The sequence below is a fragment of the Lepisosteus platostomus genome, chromosome 1 (genome assembly GCF_059453375.1).
Source record: "Lepisosteus platostomus isolate fLepPlt1 chromosome 1, fLepPlt1.hap1, whole genome shotgun sequence".
In the NCBI taxonomy this organism is placed as follows: Eukaryota; Metazoa; Chordata; class Actinopteri; order Semionotiformes; family Lepisosteidae; genus Lepisosteus; species Lepisosteus platostomus.
In genome coordinates this window covers 10,733,236-10,760,023 of record NC_142611.1, presented here as the reverse complement: position 1 = coordinate 10,760,023, position 26,788 = coordinate 10,733,236, and the positions used below count along the sequence as shown (strand labels likewise).

The following is a 26,788-nucleotide window of genomic DNA, read 5'->3' as shown; positions in this document are numbered from 1 at the left end:
GTCGGCTGTTTGATTTTTAAAACGATGACATGACAATTTAACGGCTGATCATTTTTTATCACAGGTCGGGTGAGATGAAATAAATGCAGGCAAATGCGCGCAGACTCACAGCTGCGTGCCCCTTGTGAAAAACACAACTAGAAAGTGCTGAAGCTGCGCCACAGACTGGCAAAGCTTGAGCAAGCCCTGATCAACAGCCCCTGCTGCAGCACAGCACCGCAACAGAAGACTCAGCCAGCCCGCTGCTCTGCAAGGATGAGCCAGCACGCGTTCTGATGTTATTAACTGTTTCCCAGTTTAAGACACAAGATCAGTAGCGTAGCACAGGGAATACCCACCCAGGTGCTTTCAACCTTCCTCCAAGAATTTTCCTCAAGTGCTCCAGAGAGCCTCCTCTGCTTTTATAAACATCCTTTGTGGTACACCGTGGCGAAAGACATTGTGTCCATAAAGCTTAGAGATGAGTGGTATCAGCAAGAAACGGTACAAACTGCAGGAAACTATAAAAGCAAAGCAAGACAGATGCATAGATTTTGCCTGGAAAAAAGCATGCAAAAACAGCAACAGTACCATGCCTTCCAGATGAGCTGTGAGAGAACCAGACAGTGGTTGATTACGAAAGGGAGTTTGTGGTGTCAGGTACTGCAAGCATATACAGTACGTCAGTAGAGCACACAGGACATGTATCTTTAAGGTCCCTTAGGCAGGCTGTGAATTTCAAGCAAAGATTCAACCGAGAAGACCAAGGAGCTTTTAAAACATGCTAGGGATAAAGTTGTAGAAGGGCACAGATCAGGAGAAGGCTATAGAAACCCTTTAAATACCCTTATTATCTCTTTGAGTGTGGTCATATTTATCATTAAGAAGTGGAAGGTACACATACAGTATGTAGCCTAGATTAGGCTGTTCTTCCACGCTTTGAAAGGACAAAACTAGTTTTGCCACCATGAGGCCAAAAGACTTTGAAAGAGCTGCGGAGGTCAGTGGTTGAGATGGGAGAAAATATCCATGACTCCACAGTATCGTGGTCACTCCATAGGGGCAGCTTGCATCTGACTGCCCATAAACATCTCAAACCCCGAAACAGTAAGACCAAGAAAGTGAATTTCCTGGAGTGGCCCAGACTTTAATCCTATTGAGGATGAGACCTGAAAACTGCTGTTCATGAGTAATCCCCAAGCAACATGGGAGAGAGAGCCTGAGTGAATCTGACAAGAAGAAAGGACAAGAGCTGCACCAAGCCACTAGAACCATCCTCATGATACTTGTAGCTGAAATTGGCAGTAGTGGTGAGGGGTGTGGACTGCAGGATTGCATAAGTCCTTATTATACCGCTGTTGTACCCTTTAGCAAGGTACTTCACTCAGATTGGCTCAGTAAAATATGTTTCAATGAGTACGGGTGTAAGTCACTGTTTATAATAGTGTCAAGCAAATGAAAAATTGAACAACAAAAATGAAGTAATTATGCATCTAAGCATTGTCTTAGAGACAGAAAAGAACATGTAAGGAGGACACTAATATGTCTATAATAAAGACATTGACAGACCAATCTTGTGGTGTTATGAAAGAAGTGGTTCAAAAATATTTTGTTGAGATCAGTTTAATGATTTTACCTGAAACATGCGGTATGACAAAAGAAAAAAGAAAACAGATCTATACAAAATGATGTTGTGGTGAAGTATAGCAGAGCTGTGGTATCCTTCAAGACCATATTGGAAATATTATAACAGCAAATCGTTCTGATTTACACACATAAATAGTGACAATATGAGAATGTGACAAAAATATCTGTACACAGTAACGTTAGAGTTACATTAACTAACTCACTTATAAAAAAAATACAGCAAGCAACATTTTTGTCGATTTTTAATGTGAAAAAGACAAAAAGAGCTGCTACTACCATAAATATAGTTTAATTTTACTTCTGTGACATTAAGTGTTTTCTTGCTGATGTGTTGAAAACTAGGACATGACTGACCTGCGACAGAACAGACTCTTTATCTTACAGCAAAGAAGAACCATGGTTTAAAGCCTCTGTAAAGATCAAGCATGTGTATGCGTTGTGTGCACGAGATACACAGCGGAGCTGAATGTCAGCCTTGAAGAAGATGTTTGAAAATCCATCTTTGGCTGACGCAAGCCTCTGCTGCCCATATCATTGACCTATCTGGCAACCCAAGCCTACAACAACAACAGACTGAAATGCTTTTAAAGCCTTATAAACCCTACATTTTAACATTGGAAAATGAGGAACGCAGAATGTTCCATGCTGTTCACATAAATTTAGTCTGATAAATGTTCAATATTAAAACACCTTTTTCAGTGTGCTAGAAATTCCATATTCCTTGACACTGGTTAATTTACATGTCCTTAAAAAACGTCCTCCATCCAAAGCCGAAATCCGTAAAAGTCTTTTAAACAGCACCAGTTCAAAGTCAAAGAACCACATTCGAGCATTTTAGCTTCTTGAACGTTAATGTTACAATGTTAAATTCTATTAGACAATATCCCTAGTTCTGATATGAGGCTAACGATAAATATCATGGTGTCAAACACAATAGCTGGGAGGTGTAAATTAGTGCAGGGACAATGGCCACAGAACTTAATACAAGAAAGAAGGGATGTGTCGAGTCTACAAGATACACATCCGTATAGTCAGTCCTCGTTCTGAAGGATACACCGTTGATGATATTCTGAAGGGAAACAGTCAAAGCATGAGACTCCTTTACATATACAGTTACAGACATCAATAATATCTGGAATTACAGCTGGTGAATTAATGTACATTCTTATAAAGTACCTTGAATTACCTGTCTAATGACCGTGGTCTATTTTACATATATTGCCTCGCAAACCACAGTTTACTGCATGAGAACATAAAAAATGATTTTCCAATTCATAAAAATAGATAGAATATTTTTTTGTTTGCTGCAAGTCCATTAATTTACTGTTCCTTTTAAATGTCATAAAACACGTATGTGTAATCACAGTAGTGCTGTTATTTTTCTCACTAACAATATTGCCCCAAGTCATACAAAGGCAGTTTAATCAGAGCAAGTCGGGACAGGTCAGATTTCTAATGCAAATTTCGACGAACGTCTGACGCCGCGACGTGGAATTCACACTACGCACGAGCCTACTTAAACTGATGGAACGATAAAAAGAAAGTTCCGTTTTTCGGTCGGACTTTTTTCGTTCGTGTTTAAATCTGTGTGAAGTTTATCAGGCTCGTTCGGCGGGGTGACGACTGCTATCTCGTTAAATAAAACGCGAAACGGGGCGCTTCCTCTTCCTCCGTGCAAGTCACTCCACTGCCCATCGTTTCTGGGGCGGCAGCTACTGTGAGCCAGTCTCCGCACTTCCCAGATCGGCACTGTGACCTGGTACATAGCCCTCCCCTCAAGGGGCTGGTTTGGTATTGGCAACGGAAAGGAAGTCGTTAAAATATCTTGCACTGGTTCACGTCGAAGAACCTCCTTCTGTTTTGCTTTTTGGTCTGGTTGACAGCGGTCCGCACCGCGCACTCGAACACCTGCTGCACCCCCCGGTTGCTGAGGGCCGAGCACTCCAGGTAGCCCTTGGCTCGGATGTCGTGGGCCAGCCTCTTCCCCTCAGCGGAGGTGATGCAGTGGGCCCTGTGGGGCCCCATCTCCCGCTGGTCCGTCTGCGTTGCCACCACCAGCACCGGGGTCCGCGGCAGGTTTTCTCTCACCTCGCTGATCCACTTGTGGCGCACGTTGACGAAGGAGGTGTGGTTGGACACCGAGTAGCACAGCAGGATCACGTCGGCCTGCTGGTAGGACATGGGCCGGATGTTCTTGAAGGTGTCGCTGCCCGCAGTGTCCCACAGTCCCAGGCTGATCTGTATGCCGTCCATGAACACTTCCACGCCTGTGTTCTCGTACACCGTGGGTGTGTAGCAGTCCGGGAAGGTCTCGGAGGTGAAGCGCACCAGCAGGGCGGTCTTGCCTACTGCCGTGTCGCCGACTAAAACGCACTTGATCGAGTTCATGGTTTGCTTGCTCTGCCTGGAGTCTTTCTCGCGGAAAAGGGGGATGGAAAGGGGACAGCTCCAGGCACCTGAAGGGCTGGGTTATCGTCTAGCGCAGTACATGCACTCCCACTGTGCTTCCTTGGGCCTGGGATTGAACCGTGAAACTATCACTCCGTTAAGATATTCCACAACTGGTCATCCAGAGCAGGAACATGAAGACACCTGCAACAAAATTGAAACGCACATTACTGTATGAACAAGAAGCTCATCTGTAACGCTGGCACTGTCTAAATCTGGTAACTTCAACTCACTGCTCTTTGTCTGCGTACTATCCCATTGAGTGTACCATACAGCAGGGCGCCTCATCATTTCTCATCAAAATTAATATAATTTGCCCGTAGACAACAAAGTGCGGGATAAACTTCATGAGATATATATAACCGTCTGTATTCTGTTTCTGTCTGGTGGTGTCCTTTGTTCTTATTGTTCGGTTCGGAGTTGATTTTCTCGTTGAAAATGTCATTTTCGGTTTTGCGGTGTGCTGGGAAAATCCGAACCCTCGCACCTCCACTGTGCAAGGGCATGCAAATGAACAAACCCCTCGTGTGTATTAGTGCGGCGCAGCGCCCTGTCACAGAAATCCTCGGTGTTTTCAGAGGGAGTCAGTATGTGCAAAACGAACAACTACTCCGTGGAGCTGCTGGTGCAGCAGCTATTGCAGTCACAGCAGGCCCTTTGAAACAGTATATAAGAGGACGAGTCGAAACAGCTTGGTGCAGATACAGGCCTTGAGCAGCTCACACGCAAATCTACAACACACTCTTGTCACCACAGCTCAGGAAGTTACCCTCCGGACATCGAACGTGAACATACATCACAAGCCTTAATTCACAGCCTGTCACTAATCCCTCTGCAGCAGGCCTTCAGAGCTCACGTCTGCTGATTATTTCTTTTTTCAATAACAGTAATACTGCAAACAATCAAAACGCAGTTTTCTGTAAGGATCCATACTTCAGAAGGAGGCCAGAACAGGATAGGAGATACATTATGAACAATATTAGCATCCATGCATCTGAGTGGTACAATAATCGTATAATAATTTTTAAGCAGCCACCAATAAAAGGAAATCGTTTTTTTTCCATCGTCAGGCATTTATTTCTGTGGTTCACATCAGTACTGTATTGGAGCATATTATTATGTGCGAGAGCGAACTTGTGGAAAGAGAGATATTCTATCCACATTGACAGTAAGTGGCACATCCTCTTAGGTCGAACAGTGGCAAGAAAGATGGTGCTGTATAGATGGCCCTTAAAACTAGGTGACTCGAGCACAAGGGTTACAGAATTGTGAGGAGAAGCCGCAGCAGTATTTTCCCCCAAAGCCAATTAAAACGCTGTGTTCATTCCTAACCCAATCCAGTCCAATGGCACACCAGGCCTGGTACATCTCTAAGACTGACTGTGGTAGTCATAATGAACAAGGAAGACTTGTAATCTGACACTGCTCCAACTGTGTACATCGGTGTTTTCCTTTCTGGTGGCCTGGTAGACCTAAGGCTGTGTGGGGACTCCTGACGCTGAAGCCGGAGGTGGTCAGGCGATCACGAAACCTTGTGCCCCAGTTGCTGTGAGCAGAAAAGTGCTAGAGGTCAAAGGTCCATATCGCCTGGTGTGCAGGCAGGGGCCTCCTTTTAATGCCAATGACTTGAGTAATTAAAAACGATTCAAAACTTGCCCCACCTGTACATTCATTTTTCTTACTAGGGTTTTGATGATCAGTTTGATAGATCCATCTATAGTTTTTGAATTGAAATGGTTTCAAAGTTGAAGAGGGTTTTGTATTCTTTAGGCTGAAAATTGACTTCTTATATTCCCCTCAATCAGTTCCACTTTGGTAGGAAGTTGCAACAGCACAGCTCGGGGCTTGTCAGGAGAGATGGGGTTTCTTTGTCTCAATAATGACAGAGGAGCTTTTGAACACAACAGCACAACGTACATACTTTATCTTATTACTGTACAGGCTATCAGACAGTTTGGTTCCTTAAATAATAATTACATGATCTTACTCTGTGACACTGAATATTGAAAAAGAAAAGTAAATATTTCTTCATATTAATTCAATCGCTTCGTACAGTACCACTTGCACCTACAAATACGCATGATTCCAGATATTATAATTATGGCATCAAGGAAAACATCTAGAGCTGTGAGAAAAAAATAATTTCATTTTCATTAAGAAACTATTTTTGCTGCTTCCACTTATGCATTTTTATATATATTTTTTTCCACACAGCAACATAAAGTGAGATGGCTATGTACATAGCTGAAGCAAAAAGCTAATACTGAGATTAAGAAATTTGAAAGGAAGTTCAGCACATTCAAATACTATTTGCCTTCACCAGACAATTGTGTTGCAATATCAGCGGGCTTTACACTGGCAGTTCAGAAAGTAACACCGCAAACCTTTCTCTGGAAACAAGGCTTCCTTTGGTGAAAAACAAGACTACACATCGAAATGACCCAAGAGTATTTGAATTGCCAGTGTGTTGGTGTAACTGCAAAAAAGCAAAGGGTAAGAAATACTGTAAAAAAATAAAACCACGTGGATGGTTTTCCTCTTCAAAAAGAAACTGACACCCGCATCTGAACCTGAACAAAATGTGTTGCTTCATAAACTTTCTTTTGATAAGACTTTATCAAGCCTTTTGGTTTATACCGAGTGTTTCAGATGCACTTGGTTATTTCCTCCCTAGACCTCGTCTGACCACTCCACACCTGCAAGACTTACGCCAAGAGCAGCTCATTCTGCTCTTTGTTTTCATTCACACAAAACCGAGATGAAACATAGCCCTACCCGATGTACTGTACAAAATGCTTTTCAAGTTTAATACTTCATAAAACAATTCATAAAAAAATAATTCAGTGCCTTTTCATGATACTTTGAATACATGTAACCAAAAGGTGTACGGCATTAGCATATACTTTTAATGCCACATGAATTAAACAGAACAAAAAAGTCATTCATCCTAAAAAAGTCAAGTTGATATTTTTCAGATGTCTATCTTAATAATGTTTCAGGTCCCTGTGTTTTTCAATAATGTCAGTTAGGGAAATGTTTGTTTTACTTACTGTAAAGAGATTTATTTTGTCCAAATTGTAAACCTAGGTCTTTTCTGTACAAACATCACTTGTGAATAACGCCTTGGTAGTGGAATAATTCAGAAAGACTTTTCTTCCTAACAATTAAAAGTAGGAAATTTAAACCTGTCTGTACAAAAAGTTGTATGTGCTTACTGGCCTGTAAGGTTTTTCTCTGGACTCTGTGGTCCACAAGTAGAAATTACTGGGATTCATTTCTCTGTGGAGCTGAATTGTACATGAATTTATTATAATTTATAATTTTCTTTTCTGACTAGTGGCACAACTACAAATAGTGGCGTGATTTTATTTTACTTAAGTTCTGACATGTTGCTCAAAAGACTAGAGTCTATTTCCAAGCATCTAAGGCAAACCACCCCCAATTATTTATAACATTTGCTGTCAGAAAATCATCATGCTAATTTTAAAAAATGTTTCAGTTGTAACTATCCTTCTTGTTTATAAATGACTATCATACATTACTTGATATAAATATATTATGCATCATGTTTTTTATTGCTGGTGGGGCAAATTGCAATATCGCTACTTGTCAAAAAATGATTTTAATTTAAGTTCTTGCAGCATTCGGGCTTGTGTCAAACTGTATTACTTGAAAGTAAATATTTAAAACATTTTACACACTTAGTAAAATATTAAGTTTCCTGATCAGGCAAGAATATGGCATGTTTTTCTAGAAAACGATGTAAAGCTGGTAAAGTTTGTAAGGAGGGAAATTTCACACAGGAATTCACTCTCTCTGGGTGCCAATTTATCAGTTAACCCAAGTGAACCTCATTATTACAGTTTTTTTAAAGTTTGTGTTTAGGTGTATTGAATGGTGATCATTATGCTTTTTTTTTACAATATCAGTCCCATTATTAGTATAACAAAAAACACTAAAAATATAAAACAGCAACTGGTTAGTAGCTTATTCTTTTTCACCTGCATTTAAAAAAAATAGCTGTTCTGTGCTGTTCTGTTGTTTTTGACCTTTTCAGGGTTAGTTTTAATATCAGTTTTGTTGAATGGGGCTAGGCAGATACAGTATTAGTGTAGCTGTGTCTGCGTCAGCTTCAAACACAATGCTGTACTACTTGAAACCACCCGAAATCTCCCTTAGAACCTGTCCCTTAGATTAAAAAAAGAATATTGCTGAAAATTGATCTTCAGGAGCCTGGTTTTGAAACAGGAGAGCACACACTTTTCAAAGTTTAAAAACAATAACTGTTGTTTGGTTTGTTTCAATTCTTTTCTGTGGGTATAACAAAGACAGTTGATTCATGAAAAAGAGTAAAGAAATTGACAGTTCTATCCCTGGAAAAATGTTAAAATGATTTTCCGAAAATGATTTTTTGGACAATGTTGACCTCAGACTCTCGCTGAATAACTATACACAGCAGTTTCCAACCAATGTACAGCACTGATGGTATCTAACTGTATATCTGGCCATTTCTCCACAAATAAAAATAATATTTGTCTGTACTGCAATTGTGAACACGGCCTTATAGAAGAGCAGGCAAGACAAGTGAAATATAATGAATATATATCCACACCCATCTGAAAACAAGAGTCACTTGCACTCCACACTGTTTCAGAACACAATCTGCTGTGTTTACTGGACAGATCAGGAAAGAAACACATCATGGTTTGGATTTATAAAAGGCTCTTATACAGAATTAACTTAAACTGCACCAAGATTCACACAGCATGCGTTTGCAACACAGGCCACACTGTAGTAAAAATAAAGACGAATGGTTGGTTTCCGTTGCTGGTGTGCTTGGTATTGCAATACATGCCTTAAATCTTCAAACTGACAATCTGGGAGATCAGAAGTTTCCCAATTTAAACAACCTGTGAGAGAGGCTCCTTGTACATTCAGAAGTACCAACAAGGTGATTTAAAAGTCTTTTTCACTTCGTTGTGAATTCTGCATTTCATCTCTGAGCGAATCAAGTCATTCATCTGGAGTTATTACAAATGCAAATGACTAGTACTCTTTTTTAAATTCAGGGTACCAGTTTAACAAGAGCAATATTGTTCGCCTAGCTTTCTGGAGATTACTGTTTAAAGATGCACTTCTGCTTAAGTGGTTTGGCAGTCTTAGTGGGATTTTATTTGGAGATGGACACAGTGGAAGAGATTCTGCACCGGAGCATGAATCTTTCAAAGCTGCCCAGTGCCCAGAATTGCATATCTTCAAATATGTTACCTAATAAGCCCAAATGTACAGTTCACATGAGCACAGTGCACTCTTTCATACCCATCAGACATGTCTAGAGTTATGTAACTGCTTGAATAAGGACACTGAACAAATAGGTCACCTCTGTATTCTAATATTGTAGAAACATTCATTCTTAAAACAGCTTAGTCTGGGTGAGAAGAAAACAAACTTGTTATTTAGAAATGTTTCATTTTAATTGACCTTCCATCCTTCATCTAACTTCTTTATCTGATGCAGGGTTGCAGGAGAGGCTGGACAGGAGGCGTCAATCACAGGACAGACACACACACACACACTCCCAGCTGGTGCCAGTTTTCCCAGAAGCCTATTAATCTAGCAGTATGGGCAACAATGCTGACCACTGCACCACCATACCACCCTGAACAAACTGTCCAAAACCTTCAAAAACTTGATCACAACTACTGGGGGTAAACTATACACGTGTAACTACTGCACAATACTGTAGGAGATCCTTCTCATTTACCAATTACTGTAAATCTAATTGGGTCAGTGCCGGGTTTCCCTTGTCGTTAACTGCATTTGTTCCACTCTACACATCCACATGGCTTAAAGATGACTTTTTGTACTATGAAGTCCAGATTTATCAAGATTTACTGTTAGCTTAAAGCAAAATGGCAGAAGATTGTCAAATGAAAATTGCCATAGAGATGTGCTTCTGCATAGAGGAAACACATTTAGTAAAAAAGAGTAGAAAGACACACAATGTCTAAAACCTTCTCAGAGCAGTATGTGTAATGATGTACTCCACCCAGTGAAATTCACTCTAGGGACAACTGTATTTAATTTTGCATTCAGCAGCAGTTGCAAAGATAAAGAAAGTGTCAAGAATGTCAGCTCTGAGATTATAAAAAATAAAATGTGTGGTTCAAGGCTTTGTGGATGGTGTTCACTGATGACATCACCTATCTCTTCTTGATACCCTTCACCTCAGACTAGCAACCTCTTCTGGTCTGTGTGTCAGAACTAGTGCCTGGGGAAGTCAGACACCTCACAACTTTTTTGCATCTACACACCACAAAGCATTTTTTTTTTTACAACTCTCCTGGATTAAAACAGAGTTAGGCGGATAAGTCGATGGGTTCTCCATAGCCGTGTCACAAGCATCTGGAGACAGAAACGATCAAGTCAGGAGTAACACAGAGGTCTTCTGCTTGGATTCCCTCTGTTTCAGCACAGCAAGGCACTGTCAATTGAGACCAGCGGGAGGGTGCAGTAGATACTGTAGCACAGATGCGGGACAAAACAAACAAACCAGTCATTTCAAATCAAAAGGAAGCTCTCTTTCTTCCTCAATTGCCTGGTCTGGGTACACTGTATACTTGAAGAACGTGTTTCAAGATCACTTTTTTGCAGCAGGCTTTGTTGAAATCTTTTAAACGTCTTTTTCAATCGCCACCCCAATGAACAGACCTCTCAGCCATGACACTCTGAGGCGGAAGACATCTAAGACAGGGGAGCGATTTTGTATGTTGTGTATGTTTAGTGAACCTCTAATCTTTCTCTTTGCTTGGTTGCCCAATCTGGCAGTTTCTCAGTTTGCTATCACCTGTTATCAAGGGCTCTTTACCAACAGGGTGGAATGTTGATTCCCACCTGATTTTTTAAATTTCCTTTAAAATATTCTCATTTACGGTCTCAGTTCTATACCCACCTTCAGGCACCTTCACTCTGCACAGAGATCCAGAGGAATTTAAACCAGCTATGCAAAAGCTTTTTATTTATGTAGAGTAAATGGGCACTGTCTTTGACTAAGTTTACGAAGTTTCAACACTGCGACTTTTTTAAGCTGCATTACTACAGTCGCAAATTATGTATTACCAAGAACAAAAGGCAGTTTTAAATTCTCATGGTTCCTGTTTTCTGCACTTATTTCCCACCCTTATCTTCTGTTAAAATGTACATAGTGGTAAGTGAGTCTCGACTACATCCGCATTTAGTATAAGTTGAGTTCAGGTACTTTTGGGTACCCTTTGAGTTTAGCTTGAATTTATCAAATGGAATCATCATACGCTACATTCCACAGAAAAGAAATCTGTCTGAACAGACCACGTAACTGCTGGAGAATGAACCCACAACCACAAAAGCCCACTTTGGGCTAACCGATGAAACTACGGAAATGAAATGCAAAGTAAACAATTTTCGGGACTGGTGATCAGTGACACCACCAAACTCTGCTTGAGGGATTGAAGACGTACTGCTCAGTTCTGGTACCAAGTGAAAAGCGGTTCATCTTGCTTTGTAAAAGGCCAGGTTTCTAATTTTTTTTCACTAGGAACCAGGACTGGCTTATGTTCGATTTTAAGTTATTTTGTGTTATCAAAAATGAACGCTGAAAATGAAGAGCCCTATAATTACTATTCAAGCAGGACATTGTAACTATTGTGAAACTGGACATTCCCATGCCTTAAATATCCTCTACTACAACATTTTCTAGTAGCAATAATATAAAGCTTTATTTTATATAGTGCCTATTATATTAACTTCTCAAAGCGCTTTACAGTGAGAAAAAAGTTAACAAGTAGAAGACGTAACAAAATTGTCACAATTAAACACAAGGGTTTGGAATGCAGAAGAAGACCCACGGGCAGAAACTGGACCAATTAAATAAAGGTCTTTCTGAAGAACAAGGTTTTGAGCCTGGATTTGAAAGAGCTCAGTGGAGGTGACTCTCTGATACCCTTGGGGATAGACTTCTAGAGTTCTGGGCATAGCAAGAGAAGGTCCTGTCACCCATAGTATGAAGACCAGCTAGTGGGATGAACAGGAGACCTGGGTCAGATGAATGAAGGTTGCAAGGTGGGGAGTAGGACGATAATACCTCCTGAGGTGCCAAGCCTTGCAGAGCTTCATAGGTGAGCATGAGGATTTTGAAGTCAACACAAAACTTGACAGGAAGCCGGTCCAAGGACTTCAGGATAGAAGCATGCAACCAAGTCAGGATTCTGCCTAATTCTGCAAAAAGCATAGTTTAGTTGTGGGTAATTCACTATTTTAAAGTGAACAAACAATGTAACAATGTAGGGGTTATTTTTTAATTCAGATTCGTCTTGCAGCATATGTCTGGTCTCTGCTGTTATATGACATTAACTGACACGTTACACAAGTGAATCCACCTTATTTACAAGGTGCCAGCATTTCAGCTCAGATTATACTTGTCCGTTGCGTCTGCTTGATTCTGAAAGTAAAGAACTCCTAAACAAGACTAACCAGTGAACAACCTTATGACATTAAGGATCAGAGATATAAAGGAAGATTTATTGATTTTGTTGGTTGCTTTGTCTTAGTTTTAGGATGATTTTAAAGAGTTGCTTTCTTTTTTAAAACAAAAGATCTTGACAATATTGTTAAGTACAACTTGAATTATATACTGTATACCTTGGGTCACTGGACTCTCAACTCCACTGACCAAATCATCTCATGAGCATCTCCTCTTCATTTACAATATTTATATGTTTACATATAAAAACACAAGTAAAACGTTGACATTTCCTCGATTTTAAACAAAACAATTCCATATTGTTCAACTTTAAGGGGCCACCGTACAGAAGCTGTGAAATGCTTTGTTGTTAAAAGACTGTGATCAATTCCTAATTACAAGGCAAAGCCTTCTATGCTGAGTGATTTATGCACTACAAAAGAAAAGGGAGTGTTTAGGACATAGAAGAAGGGAGAGAATCGTACTCAGGGCCATTAATGGAGTCTTGCATCTACAGATTTTTGGTGATCTTGTTCTAGACAAATATATTTATCAGATCCAGAAACAGAAATGTCAAGCGACAGTGTCATCAACTGGAACCTGAATTCTGGAAGGCGGGTTTGTCTACGTTACTTAGAAGCAGAAACCAACTTGACACGTATTTGAGACGTCTGAGGCCTTGTCGTGAATGATAATATACAAACACATTTATTATAGACATAACATCAACAAACCAGACCTAAATTGAAAATAAGCATTCTTAAGTCTCCTGTTTTAGTCCCTAATAATAGTAAAAATAAATCAAATAACAATCCCAAATAATACAGTTAATATGTGTACTGACCTATCCAGCTGTGTCCAATTCATTACACAAATGTGTCAAAGTTATACGGTTGACAGAAAACACCTCATTTTAGCCTGGTATGATCTGAGTGAACATGTCTAAATTAAATATTTTTAACATAAATAAGAACTGCAGCCTGAGACCATCTTCTGTGTTAGCCCAGCTAGCAGAGAATAATCATGACAATATTTCCAGTTTTCAAATGTGTTGTTTGTGTGATTAACTACAGCGCAAAAGGAAAGCATGAAATTAAAAAGTAACTGCAAGTTACAATATGAAGAAAGTGATCAATTACAAATACTGCTCTTTTTACACTACCTAAATATGGGAAAGTAAAAAGATTAAAAATGTTTGGTAGCTGGTTAAAAGTGAAGTACTATCAGTGCAGATATTTACATTTAAGAATTAATAGACTGCTTTTAAATTATATTACAAAAGTAGTTAATTTAATGAACTTGTGAAACAAATATCTTTAATTTTCCCTTTTGACTTCTATGGAAAAGTTTCACTCAATTCAAATGAAAGTGTGTGATGGAAAGCATTGCTTATAAATAGCACAACTCAAAAAGATTTTCACAAGATAAAAAGCTTTTACTCAATACTTATGATATGTGTGGCAACCGGCATACAGTACATACAACCAATTTCTACATATTTACAGGAAACCCAAATGATTTTTTATGACAAATTGAAAAATGTATTTACAAAAAAACTAAAAACAAATTTACTGTGCCACACATTAATTATTGAACACAACTGAAGCAGCTGACAGTTCCTGGCACTTAGCTAAATGTAATGTCTAAATTTCACTGCCACTAAAATCAATTTTAATATTGTTATTAATTCAATTCAGAGAAAGAGTGTCTTACTGAAAGACTACCGCAAAAATGATTTAACTGAACATTTTTTCCCAGAGACAAGTAATTTGATATAAATTTTAGATTTATGGTGTCAACGTGATTTTAAGATTTTCATTCCACATTTATTATTAGGAAAGTACTGAGCTCAGCAATGAGTTCCCAAAGTTGTGGCTGCAGATGTTTTAACTAGGCATACATTGTCCCTCTAATCAAAAAAGTAACTACTTTCCAAAAAGCAGTTTGTATTGTTGTAAAACTGTTCACTGTACAATTCACTCAGTGGCTATAGGCCTTCTAATAAATAGACTGTCAGTACTGTAATGTCCAGCACAGACCTTATAAAAGATAAACGTTTACCATGGCACACAATGGTTACAGCAGACCGGAGTGCAGTAAAATATGGTGAAATCATAGTAAACTATAAGGAAGCGTGGCCTAAACTGTTGTACATGTGATTTGCATGGTGTAAATATGGAAAACTATGGGGAAAAAAAAATTTGCTGTGCAACTTTCTCAGGCAAGCCTTGCACGATAGGAGAAAAACTGAGGGGCATGTACAGTAGTTAGGAGAATATCTACATTCAGCCTCAGGGTCACTGCATTCCATTCTGGGAAACAAATGGATGACTACAGTAGGAAAACGCTACAATGAAAGGCAATCCTACATGACACATAAGGAGACTGAACAACGAGGGAAGGAGGTGTTAAACTAGGGAGCATATCGTTGGACTGTGGAAACCTGGGACAAAAACCCACATGGAAATGGTGGAGAACGTGCAGACTCCTCACAGAAAACCGGCACCAAAAGGCAAACAGCACTGACTGCCACTCCACTGTCCTGCTCTGAAGAGGTTCCATGAACAAACCCAGTTTAAATGTTGAAATTCCCGCTTCACTTTGCTTGGTGGATAATGTCAGAAACCAAATTAATATTGCCTGCTCCCAGTCAAGCTGATCTTCATTTTATCAGGGTTTCTTGTACAAAGACGCCCAGCTTTGCGAATACATTACATAGTCCGTATTTTCAACACCTGCCTTTTTTTTAAAAAAAAAATTGCTCTTTCGATTTTTAATACTTAATTAGACCATATCTGTGCTGGAGCTGTAACTGTTAGCAAAGGTGTTTCACCCGACGTTATTGTAACGGTTCCTCTCAGGTGTGCCATAGGGGCGAAGCGCCGCCATTTTGGGCCGAGATAACGAGAGAAGTTTCTTTATAACTAAAGAGAAAAAAATAAGCTCAGAAACGTGGGTACCGGTACATCACTTGACAGTTTTCGGGCTATTAATTGAAACGTAGCTCACTTTTCTAAATCCATAGCAAGGGCACCCACAGGTTTTGACAACAAGCACATGGGGAAATTTTAAAACCACCTCCACATCATTTGCAGAAATCTGAGTACGTGCAGACTTCCTTTCGAAACTGTCTCAGAACTACACAACAGGCTCAACAATACACGCTACAACGTTACACAGCCTGTGAATTATTGTATCACTTGAGACTTATAGTATAGTCCTACGAATGATAATAATTTCTTTAGAATGTTTGATGAGACTTTACGTTAGAAAAATTATTTCGTTCACTGTTTCAATTTTCCTACCTGGAGTATAGACTTAACGAAAATACGGACTGTAATAATTTCAAATCCTCCCCTTATCAGTCGTTCAACAGCAAGACATGTTAGAGCACAGGATCTTTCAAGATGGTCTTATCCATCCTAACGGCAGGGGTATTTAGAAACATAAATTTCAATGATTTTGTGGAGCAAATGTCTTAAAAGTAATCGTTTATGATATTAATATATGTTGACCACAGCAGCATAGATATTGCTGAGACACTCTATTAAAACCATTCTCAGAACAATTATATTAATCTAGTTTTGTTATCTAAGGGTTACCCCCAGAGCGTAGTAATATAATATAATTACATATTACAATTTGCCTTCAGTGCGAGGAAGGTGATCTGAACTCAAATTAATCTCAGTAGAATAAAATACGTTCATTTTCTTAAAAAACGCCTTCAGCTCCCTAAGCACCCAACACTTATCTTTACCTGTATCGCCACTGAAATTTTTAAAAAATGAACATATAATGGCAAGCGCCTTACCGTTTGAGCGACGGTTCCAAAACTGTAGCCCGCACAGGCTGCCGGAGGCGAAGAGCGGATGCGGGGTAACAATGTGAAGTTATGTATCTTTCCACCCTTCTCAAAAAGAAAACACTTCTGTATCGAGATGTACGACTGAAACGAGTTTTCAACCGGAGCGGCGGGGGTCTGTTAAGGATCACAGCGGCAGGGACGCGGCTCGGGCGCTCCGGTCCGGCCGGTGTTGTGAGCGAAGGATGTCGAGCGGGCTGGAGGGCGCAGCTGAAACAGACCCGACACTCGCAGCATCTTCCTGTCTGTGGGGGAGGTGGCCTTTACAGATCCGCGGCACCTTGTTCAACCGACGGTGCTCTGCTGCTGAGGTCATGTGCAAGTACAGCGCACAAGATACGGAGGATGAGTCTTCCTGTAAGCGTGCTTGCACAAGGAAACAGGCGTCCGGTGCGACATCATTCCTTAAGTGACAGGTGTCCGGGGGAGGAGGTTTTCTGCACATTCAGCAAGGTAACAATATTGCTTTCCTTTATTTGAAGGAAAGCGGCCCTTGCATAAACTAAATAAGTGGCACGGAGAAAGACGCGTCACATTACTTTACAAGTATACTTTCAATTAAATATTTCAAAAAGATGTACCATATGACTACAGAATAGCTGGTAATTGCCCCTATTAAACCAATTTAAAAATGACTTTTGTAGAGCAAGTGTGTATTTTGTCCAAAGTCTTGAAACATGGACTATTGGCAAATATTGATCTATATTTATTAATACATTTAAAAATATTGAATAATCATTTTCAATCATTAAGCACATCCAGATTTGTTTTAAAAAATGTTAATTACTTAATTCAACTAGTTATAAACTAATGATAAAATCGAGTCAATGCCTTTTGTGACAATACATTTCTCGCTGTGAGGCTGAGAAGTAGCATTCGCTACATTTTCAAATATCATCCCAACAAGAATATTTTATTGTATAAAAAATATTTTTGAAACTCAAGAACAATTAAATATAACCCAACGTTTTGATAGAATTAGAAATATTAGTATTTACAAAATGAATGTTAATCTGTTTTACTCTTTGAGCTTTTTGGTGGGCGCCTGGTTTAGAAGTGTCTGTCAAAAATGCTAGAGAGATATTTTTGTTAGAAACGATGCAGGGAATTGTTCAAAGACTAAACGTCAAGAATGATCATTATTTAAACACGGTTTATTAAAGAAAAAGGACACAATTACGCTTAATATGGTTCTGGGCAAAAATGGTTCCCTAAACATTAACCAATTGATTTATTATAATTTAAGAATTTAAATGATTTGTTTTAAAATCGCACGCCCTTTAATTTTATACACCATATACAGCGCTGATGCAGAGAACTGAGTGTTCTTACTACCGATTCTGTGCAGTTGTCAACACTTTCACGATAAAGAATAACGTTAATATTTGTATTTATTAACTGAAATTAGTATATTTTCAAGCCACAGTACGGTAGAATATTATATTATATTAGTAAAGTATTATATTTTTTATTCAACCTGTTAGCGAAGTGGACATAAATCATTTATACAAATCCAGCAGGAGCTTTGTCAAAGCTAGCCCGTGTCAGGGTCTTGCGAGGTTTAAGGTAATTTAACACTAAGACAAATGAAGAACAAATGTAATCGTCAAGTTTTTTTTTAATAAAGACACAAAATTAACTGGCAAATTAACTTTTGGAAGGACCTAATATAAAACTTTTCCAAATTACCAGACGCAAATTTCCGTGAGGCTAAGAATGTCGATGTAAGACGAGCACTTTACGCTGCTTAACTACCAAAGCATGATCAAATTTAAAGACTAAATAAAATAAGAGAGATCTCAGCGAGAAACCACAGATGGCAGACTGCCAAAATATTGCGCGCAAATGAAAAACTTCGGCTTCATCTCCTGACTGTCAGTCCAGTCGCACAGAATACGCCGCAATGTAGTCGTCTTGAGATATTTAAAGGAGCTTTAAAAAAAATACAATATCTACTGCTTGGAAAAACAAGCGTACTGAGTTCAATTCCAAAGCCACACCACAAGTGTTGAAATAGGACACCTTTACTAGTATATGTTGGAGAATCTCCCAGAAAAGACAAAAGATAATAAGAATCAAAAGAGTTTGTAGTCTGAAATTGTTCGGTTTGTGGCAAAGGTCTGTCACGGCGCATAAAGTCGGCCTGAGGATTTCATTCAGGACTGATTTTCCCAGTGCTGTTTTAAACTTCCATTGCGGGTATTATTTTAATACAGTGAACTGGGTGATCAGCCGGCAGACATTCATTCTTTCATACCAAATACGATTATTTTCATCTCAGCGTTGAAGAAGGACACATTTCTTCTCAGCCCTCGCCTGCTCCACACGACACTCTAGACGAGCTCTACAGGACGAAAGGTGCAAACCCTAACCTGAATTTGTTTGTCGCTACTTCACCGCGGGTGTGAGCTGACATGAAGTCACTCTGAGCGTGCGGCGCGGCTGTGTAGAGCTTTTCAGAGGAACATTACAGCAGATAGCCACATGAGCTTCTAAGGTCTGTCATTTCTAAATGACGAAGAGAATGAGAAATGCAGGTGAAAAGTAATGCTGTATTATGGGCTTTTGTACTGATGCTTTTATTGTCAGCTGACGGAGGACATGTTTTGTCCAAATCGCCCTGACTCAGTCCTTCACAGCTGCGCTCAGGATGTGCCTGGGACCTACTGTACGCGCACATGTCTTGCGGTGGTGTCCTGTGTAGTCGCACACGTAGGCCGGGGGGGCTGGATGGCGTGAATGCACCATTGAGCCCTCGCTCCGCTGCTCCAGATCACTGCCGGTTTCCTGCCAATGCTCGCCTGTGAAAAAACGGTGGTCGGACTGTAGCTAAAATATTGGCCTTATGTGGCTGCTTGGAGCCCCTTGGTGGCATCCGTTCACAGAAAGCGTGTGAAAAGAAGACAAATGCAAAAACTGTGCCACCGCTCTTGTTCTAGTTTAGAAAACGGAAAGCAGTTCAAAAAGGGTTTAGACAGCAAATAAACAAGCCTGCTTCGGCCGCAGAGCTTGCACTTGTAACGGTCCTTGGGGTTTGTCTCTCACTGCCCGGGCGCGAACTCGGATCGCCGGCATCACGCAACAGAGAGCTTAGCCGCTGAGCTATAGGAGACCTTCCTCAACCCCGCTGGCTGAGAGCGCTGTTATGCGCAAGCAGGGGTATATTCGTTACACAAGCTGCGGAAAGTTATTCTTAGATATTGAAGAAGTGTAGCTGGAACGTATACTGTATGCGTGGGAAACAAAAGTCAAAATAATATTTAATGGGAAGCTGTATGTGCGAGACGAAAACATGTCGGCTGTTAGAGTATTTTAACCCTTCTTTAACCCTGAATGCACATGTTTGCAAATGTTTGCTTTCTACCCAAATACACGATTATAATTTGTATATCACTGACTACTCCAGTTGCCAATCAGCTTTTGATTGCCAAAGCGGCAGACGAAACGGGCCACTATCTTCAGCACTTAAGGAGATCATGCGGAAAGTAATTCTTAAAAATTGAAGATGTTTAGCTGGAATAAAATACGCGTGGGTTTCCGCCCTTGACGCTCCTGCGCTACTAACTTGGCTGGACGCGAACACAGATCTCCGGCATCACGCAACAGAGAACTTACCTGCTGAGCTATTTTAACAGATACCTGCTTACAGCACTTAAGGAGACCATGACTGTCAGAGTGAAGCACGGTCATTTCTCAAAAACACTCTAACAACGGACTGTTAGAGTAAAACCCGGACTGTTTTCTTTATTTTATCTGTTTTTTCTCCTCTATGTCTTTGTACATTTGTAATGTGTAATGAATACGCCCCTGCGCATAACAGTGAGCATGCCGCTGGGGGTCGACAGAGATTTCGTATAGCTCAGCGGGCTGGTTCCCTGTTGAGTGGTGCCGGAGGCCTGGGTTCGCGTCCCCGTTGGTGGTGGGGATTGGTGGGGGTGGTGCGGTAGCAGCAGTGAGTGTGCACGCCCACATTAACTTCTAAGTGCTACAATATAGCTAAGTGAAATGTTGTTTCAGTCAATAATAATATTAACAGTAGGAGCAGACTATTCCTATTAGAGGGAAACCTGGACTGGATCAGGATCTGGACTGCTAGAGGGAAACCCAGCCTTCCAGCGGATCCGGACTGTTAGAGGAAAACCCGGACTGGATCCGACATCCAGCGGATCGGGACTGCTAAAGGAAAACCCGGACTGGATCCGACTTCCAGCGGATCTGGACTGCTAACGGAAAACCCGGACTGGATCCGACATCCAGCGGATCCGGACTGTTAGAGGAAAACCCGGACTGGATCGGCCTTCCAGCGGATCCGGACTGCTAGAGGAAAACCCGGACTGGATCCGACATCCAGTGGATCCGGACTGCTAAAGGAAAACCCGGACTGGATCCGACATCCAGCGGATCCGGACTGCTAAAGGAAAACCCGGACTGGATCAGCCTGCTAAAGCCTTCTTTAGCAGCCGGACTGCTAAAGGAAAACCCGGACTGGATCCGACATCCAGCGGATCCGGACTGCTAAAGGAAAACCCGGACTGGATCAGCCTTCCAGCGGATCCGGACTGCTAAAGGAAAACCCGGACTGGATCAGCCTTCCAGCGGATCGGGACTGCTAAAGGAAAACCCGGACTGGATCCGACATCCAGCGGATCCGGACTGCTAAAGAAAAACCCGGACTGGATCCGACATCCAGCGGATCGGGACTGCTAAAGGAAAACCCGGACTGGATCAGCCTTCCAGCGGATCCGGACTGCTAAAGAAAAACCCGGACTGGATCCGACATCCAGCGGATCCGGACTGCTAGAGGAAAACCCGGACTGGATCAGCCTTCCAGCGGATCCGGACTACTAGAGGAAAACCCGGACTGGATCAGCCTTCCAGCGGATCCGGACTGCTAAAGGAAAACCCGGACTGGATCAGCCTTCCAGCGGATCCGGACTACTAGAGGAAAACCCGGACTGGATCAGCCTTCCAGCGGATCCGGACTGCTAAAGGAAAACCCGGACTGGATCAGCCTTCCAGTGGATCCGGACTACTAGAGGAAAACCCGGACTGGACCTGACATCCAGCGGATCCGGACTGCTAAAGGAAAACCCGGACTGGATCAGCCTTCCAGCGGATCCGGTCTACTAAAGGAAAACCCGGACTGGATCAGACTTCCAATGGATCCGGACTGTTAGAGGAAAACCCGGAGCGGATCAGACTTCTAATGGATCCAGGGTGAGTTTCCTGAAAGCATTGTAGCTCTTAAAACATCGTAAACTCGATCTTAAGATCTATCATTAATTTACGAGTGTTTCCCAAAACCCATGGTAACTAAAGTAGCACGTTAAATCCTTCGTAATCTGTGTGCTCCCCGACTCACTCGTTAATCACTAAGTGCTTCTTAAACTGGCTACCTCTTGTGCCAACCTTAGCAAGATCGCCAGGCAGAGCACATTCAATTCACATCATTCTCTGGAAACTTAGAATACTCAAGTTTTATATGAAGGATTTTTTATATTTTGTTGTACTATATAAGAAGGAATTTGGAAAAAGAATAATTATACAGTAATTTAAGAGTAATTCTGGGTAAATTTCATATTCATAAGTCAAATGGTCCAATAATACTCTCTCTTTTAGTACTTTTGAGTTGAAATGTTATTTAAACTCTATAAAGAAAAATGCAAAATCAAGGAAAGCATTTGATATATGTAAAAATATAACTTGGTTACATAAATATTTACCTCATCACCACTGCCAGTTAATTGGTTTTTTGTTCTGTTGATGTTTTCCTTCATTTTTCTTTATTTTCTCCTCTATTTGTACTTGTAAATCTGTTTTAGTGTCACGAATAGCAAAGGGCGCGGGTGAGGGTGCATACCCACGCGGGCCCGACAGCGCAACAATAAGACCAAGTAGAATGTAGTTCCAAAACATCCCAAAACTATAAATTGCCGTATTTTCTCACGAAACGCTGCGATTCCTAACAGTAGAAGCGCGCCCAGATCATTCTGGCTTTAAATCAGCCCCGCCGGCTGACTGAAGTCTCCTCCAGCTCAGCTGGCAAGTTCGCTATTGCGTGAGGCGGGAGACCCGGGTTTGATCCCACGCGGTGGCGAAGATGCCTTCCCAAGAAACGCCAATCCGTTATGATATTTCATTTTAAAAAATGCTCGGATTTACACTTGACTAGACTTTCGTGATGAAATTCAGTAATGTATTATTTAAGTTAAATCATTGGGCCTAATATTTATTTATATTTAAAGTTCGAATACCGTTTTATGTTCTGTCGTGGTTGTTATTATAATAATAATTATTGCTTACACTTATATAGCGCTTTTCCAGACACTCCACTCAAAGCGCTTTACAGGTAATGGGGACTCCCCTTCCCAGTGATGGGAAATCAGCTCATTGAGGACTGATTTTCCCTGTACTGTTTTAACCTTCCTTTGCGGGTATTATTTTAATACAGTGAACTGGGTGATCAGCCGGCAGACTGTCATTCTTTCATACCAAATACGACTATTTCGTCTTAGCGTTGAAAAAGGACACATTTCTTCTCAGCCCTCGCCTGCTCCACACGACACTCTAGACGAGCTCTACAGGACGAAAGGTGCAAACCCTAACCTGATTTTGTTTGTCGCTACTTCACCGCGGGTGTGAGCTGACATGAAGTCACTCTGAGCGTGCGGCGCGGCTGTGTAGAGCTTTTCAGAGGAACATTACAGCAGATAGCCACATGAGCTTCTAAGGTCTGTCATTTCTAAATGACGAAGAGAATGAGAAATGCAGGTGAAAAGTAATGCTGTATTATGGGCTTCTGTACTGATGCTTTAATTGTCAACTGACGGAGGACATGTTTTGTCTAAATCGCCCTGACTCAGTCCTTCACAGCTGCGCTCAGGATGTGCCTGGTACCTACTGTGCGCGCACATGTCTTGCGGTGGTGTCCTGTGTAGTCGCACACGTAGGCCGGGGGGGGCTGGATGGCGTGAATGCACCATTGAGCCCTCGCTCCGCTGCTCCAGATCACTGCCGGTTTCCTGCCAATGCTCGCCTGTGAAAAAACGGTGGTCGGACTGTAGCTAAAATATTGGCCTTATGTGGCTGCTTGGAGCCCCTTGGTGGCATCCGTTCACAGAAAGCGTGTGAAAAGAAGACAAATGCAAAAACTGTGCCACCGCTCTTGTTCTAGTTTAGAAAACGGAAAGCAGTTCAAAAAGGGTTTAGACAGCAAATAAACAAGCCTGCTTCGGCCGCAGAGCTTGCACTTGTAACGGTCCTTGGGGTTTGTCTCTCACTGCCCGGGCGCGCTGTATGCGTGGGAAACAAAAGACAAAATAATATTTAATGGGAAGCTGTATGTGCGAGACGAAAACATGTCGGCTGTTAGAGTATTTTAACCCTTCTTTAACCCTGAATGCACATGTTTGCAAATGTTTGCTTTCTACCCAAATACACGATTATAATTTGTATATCACTGACGACTCCTGTTGCCAATCAGCTTTTGATTGCCAAAGCGGCAGACGAAATGGGCCACTATTTTCAGCACTTAAGGAGATCATACAGAAAGTTATTCTTAAAAATTGAATGTTTAGCTTGAAATGTTACGCATGGGTTTCCACCCTTGCTGCTCCTGTGCTTGTCTGGACGCGAACGCGGGTCTCTGGCATCACGCAACAGAGAACTTACCTGCTGAGCTATTTTAACAGATATCTACTTGCAGCACTTAAGGAGACCATGACTGTCAGAGTGAAGCACGGTCATTTCTCAAAAACACTAACAACGGACTGTTAGAGTAAAACGGACTGTTTTCTTTATTTTATCTGTTTTTTCTCCTCTGTCTTTGTACATTTGTAATATGTAATGAATACGCCCCTGTGCATAACAGAGGGTTTAGACAGCAAACGAACAAGCCTGCTTCGGACGCAGAGCTTGCACTTGTAATGATCCTTGGGGTTTGTCTCTCACTGCCCGGGCGCGAACTCGGACCTCCGGCCTCACGTAACAGAGAACTGATCCGCTGAGCTATAGGAGACCTTCCTCAACCCCGCTGGCTGAGAGCGCTGTTATGCGCAAGCAGGGGTATATTCGTTACACAAGCTGCAGAAAGTTATTCTTAGATATTGAAGAAGTGTAGCTGGAACGTATACTGTATGCGTGGGAAACAAAAGTCAAAATAATATTTAATGGGAAGCTGTATGAGCGAGACGAAAACATGTCGGCTGTAAAGGAAATTAGTAGTATTTTAACCATTCTTTAACCCTGAATGCACTCAGAATGTGAAGCAGAAGCACAATCGACTAGGATATAGGTCTGCAAATGTTTGCTTTCTACCCAAATACACGATTATAATTTGTATATCACTGACGACTCCAGTTGCCAATCAGCTTTTGATTGCCAAAGCGGCAGACGAAACGGGCCACTATTTTCAGCACTTTAAGGAGATCATGCGGAAAGTTATTCTTAAAAATTGAATATGTTCAGCTGGAAAAAATACGCGTGGGTTTCCGCGGTCATTTCTCAAAAACACTCTAACAACGGACTGTTAGAGTAAAACCCGGACTGTTTTCTTTATTTTATCTGTATTTTCTCCTCTATGTCTTTGTACATTTGTAATGTCTAATGAATACGCCCCTGCGCATAACAGGGAGCATGCCGCCGGGGTTGACAGAGATCTGGTATAGCTCAGCGGGCTGGTTCCCTGTTGAGTGGTGCCGGAGACCCGGGTTCGCGTCCCCGGTGGCGTTGGGGATTGACCTGAGGTGGCAGCAGTGACACGCTCCAACAACTTCAAAGTGCTACAATTAAGCGAAGTGTAGTTTCAATCACCACAAATAAAAGCAGTATTTTCTCCTGAAACACTGATTCTTAACAATAGGAGCAATTCTTGCTTTAAATCTGTGCAGACTTTAAATTCCATCTCTATTAGAGGGAAAACCCAGAGTGGATCAGCCTTCCAGCGGATCCGGACTGCTAGAGGGAAAACCCGGACTGGATCGGCCCTCCAGCGGATCCGGACTGCTAAAGGAAAACCCAGAATGGATCCGACTTCCAGCGGATCCGGACTGCTAAAGGAAAACCCGGACTGGATCCGACTTCCAGCGGATCCGGATTGTTAGAGGGAAAACCCGGACTGGATCGGCCCTCCAGCGGATCCGGATTGTTAGAGGGAAAACCCGGACTGGATCGGCCCTCCAGCGGATCCGGACTGCTAAAGGAAAACCCGGACTGGATCCGACTTCCAGCGGATCCGGACTACTTAAGGAAAACCCGGACTGGATCGGCCCTCCAGCGGATCCGGACTGCTAAAGGAAAACCCGGACTGGATCGGCCCTCCAGCGGATCCGGACTGCTAAAGGAAAACCCGGACTGGATCCGACTTCCAGCGGATCCGGACTGCTAGAGGGAAAACCCGGACTGGATCCGACTTCCAGCGGATCCGGATTGTTAGAGGGAAAACCCGGACTGGATCGGCCCTCCAGCGGATCCGGACTGCTAAAGGAAAACCCGGACTGGATCCGACTTCCAGCGGATCCGGACTGCTAGAGGGAAAACCCGGACTGGATCCGACTTCCAGCGGATCCGGACTGCTAGAGGGAAAACCCGGACTGGATCGGCCTTCCAGCGGATCCGGACTGCTAAAGGAAAACCCGGACTGGATCCGACTTCCAGCGGATCCGGACTGCTAGAGGAAAACCCGGACTGGATCGGCCCTCCAGCGGATCCGGACTACTTAAGGAAAACCCGGACTGGATCGGCCCTCCAGCGGATCCGGACTGCTAAAGGAAAACCCGGACTGGATCCGACTTCCAGCGGATCCGGACTGCTAAAGGAAAACCCGGACTGGATCGGCCCTCCAGCGGATCCGGACTGCTAGAGGGAAAACCCGGACTGGATCAGCCTTCCAGCGGATCCGGACTGTTAGAGGAAAACCCGGACTGGATCAGTCTTCCAGCGGATCCGGACTACTTAAGGAAAACCCGGACTGGACCAGACTTCCAGTTAGACTAAGCTATTTTTTTCAGTAAGTTGATGGGATGGTTAATTAAAAACTAAGGTTGCTGCTGGAAGAGGTGTTGGTGGGGCCAGCAGGGGACGCTCACCCTGTGGTCTGTGTGGGTCCTAATGCCCACAGTATAGTGAGGGGGACACTATGCTGTAAAAAGGCACCATCCTTTGGATAAGACGTAAAACCTGATTCTCTGTGGTCATTAAAAATCCCAAGTTGTTTCTCAAAAAGAGTAGGAGTGTCCTGGCCAAATTTCCCATTGTCCCTTCCCAATCATAGCCTTCTAATAATCCCCATCTATGAATGGGGATTCATAGCTGATAGCTGGTGTGTGGTGAGGAGCGTTCTGGCGCACTATGGCTCC

At 42.0% G+C, this 26,788-nt stretch overlaps 1 protein-coding gene across 1 annotated transcript; it reads right to left on the bottom strand.

Annotated features, from left to right (window-relative positions):
* Positions 1 to 1,586: 1,586 nt before the first annotated feature.
* rhoh (ras homolog family member H) lies at positions 1,587 to 16,707 on the bottom strand. The gene is made up of 2 exons (XM_088623317.1): positions 16,383 to 16,707; positions 1,587 to 4,218 (listed from the first exon to the last, which is right to left on the bottom strand). Exon 2 carries the CDS (start codon positions 4,012 to 4,014, stop codon positions 3,442 to 3,444), a length of 573 nt encoding a protein of 190 aa, XP_088479443.1. The 5' UTR covers positions 4,015 to 4,218; positions 16,383 to 16,707; the 3' UTR covers positions 1,587 to 3,441.
* Between the last annotated feature and the right edge of the window lie 10,081 nt (positions 16,708 to 26,788).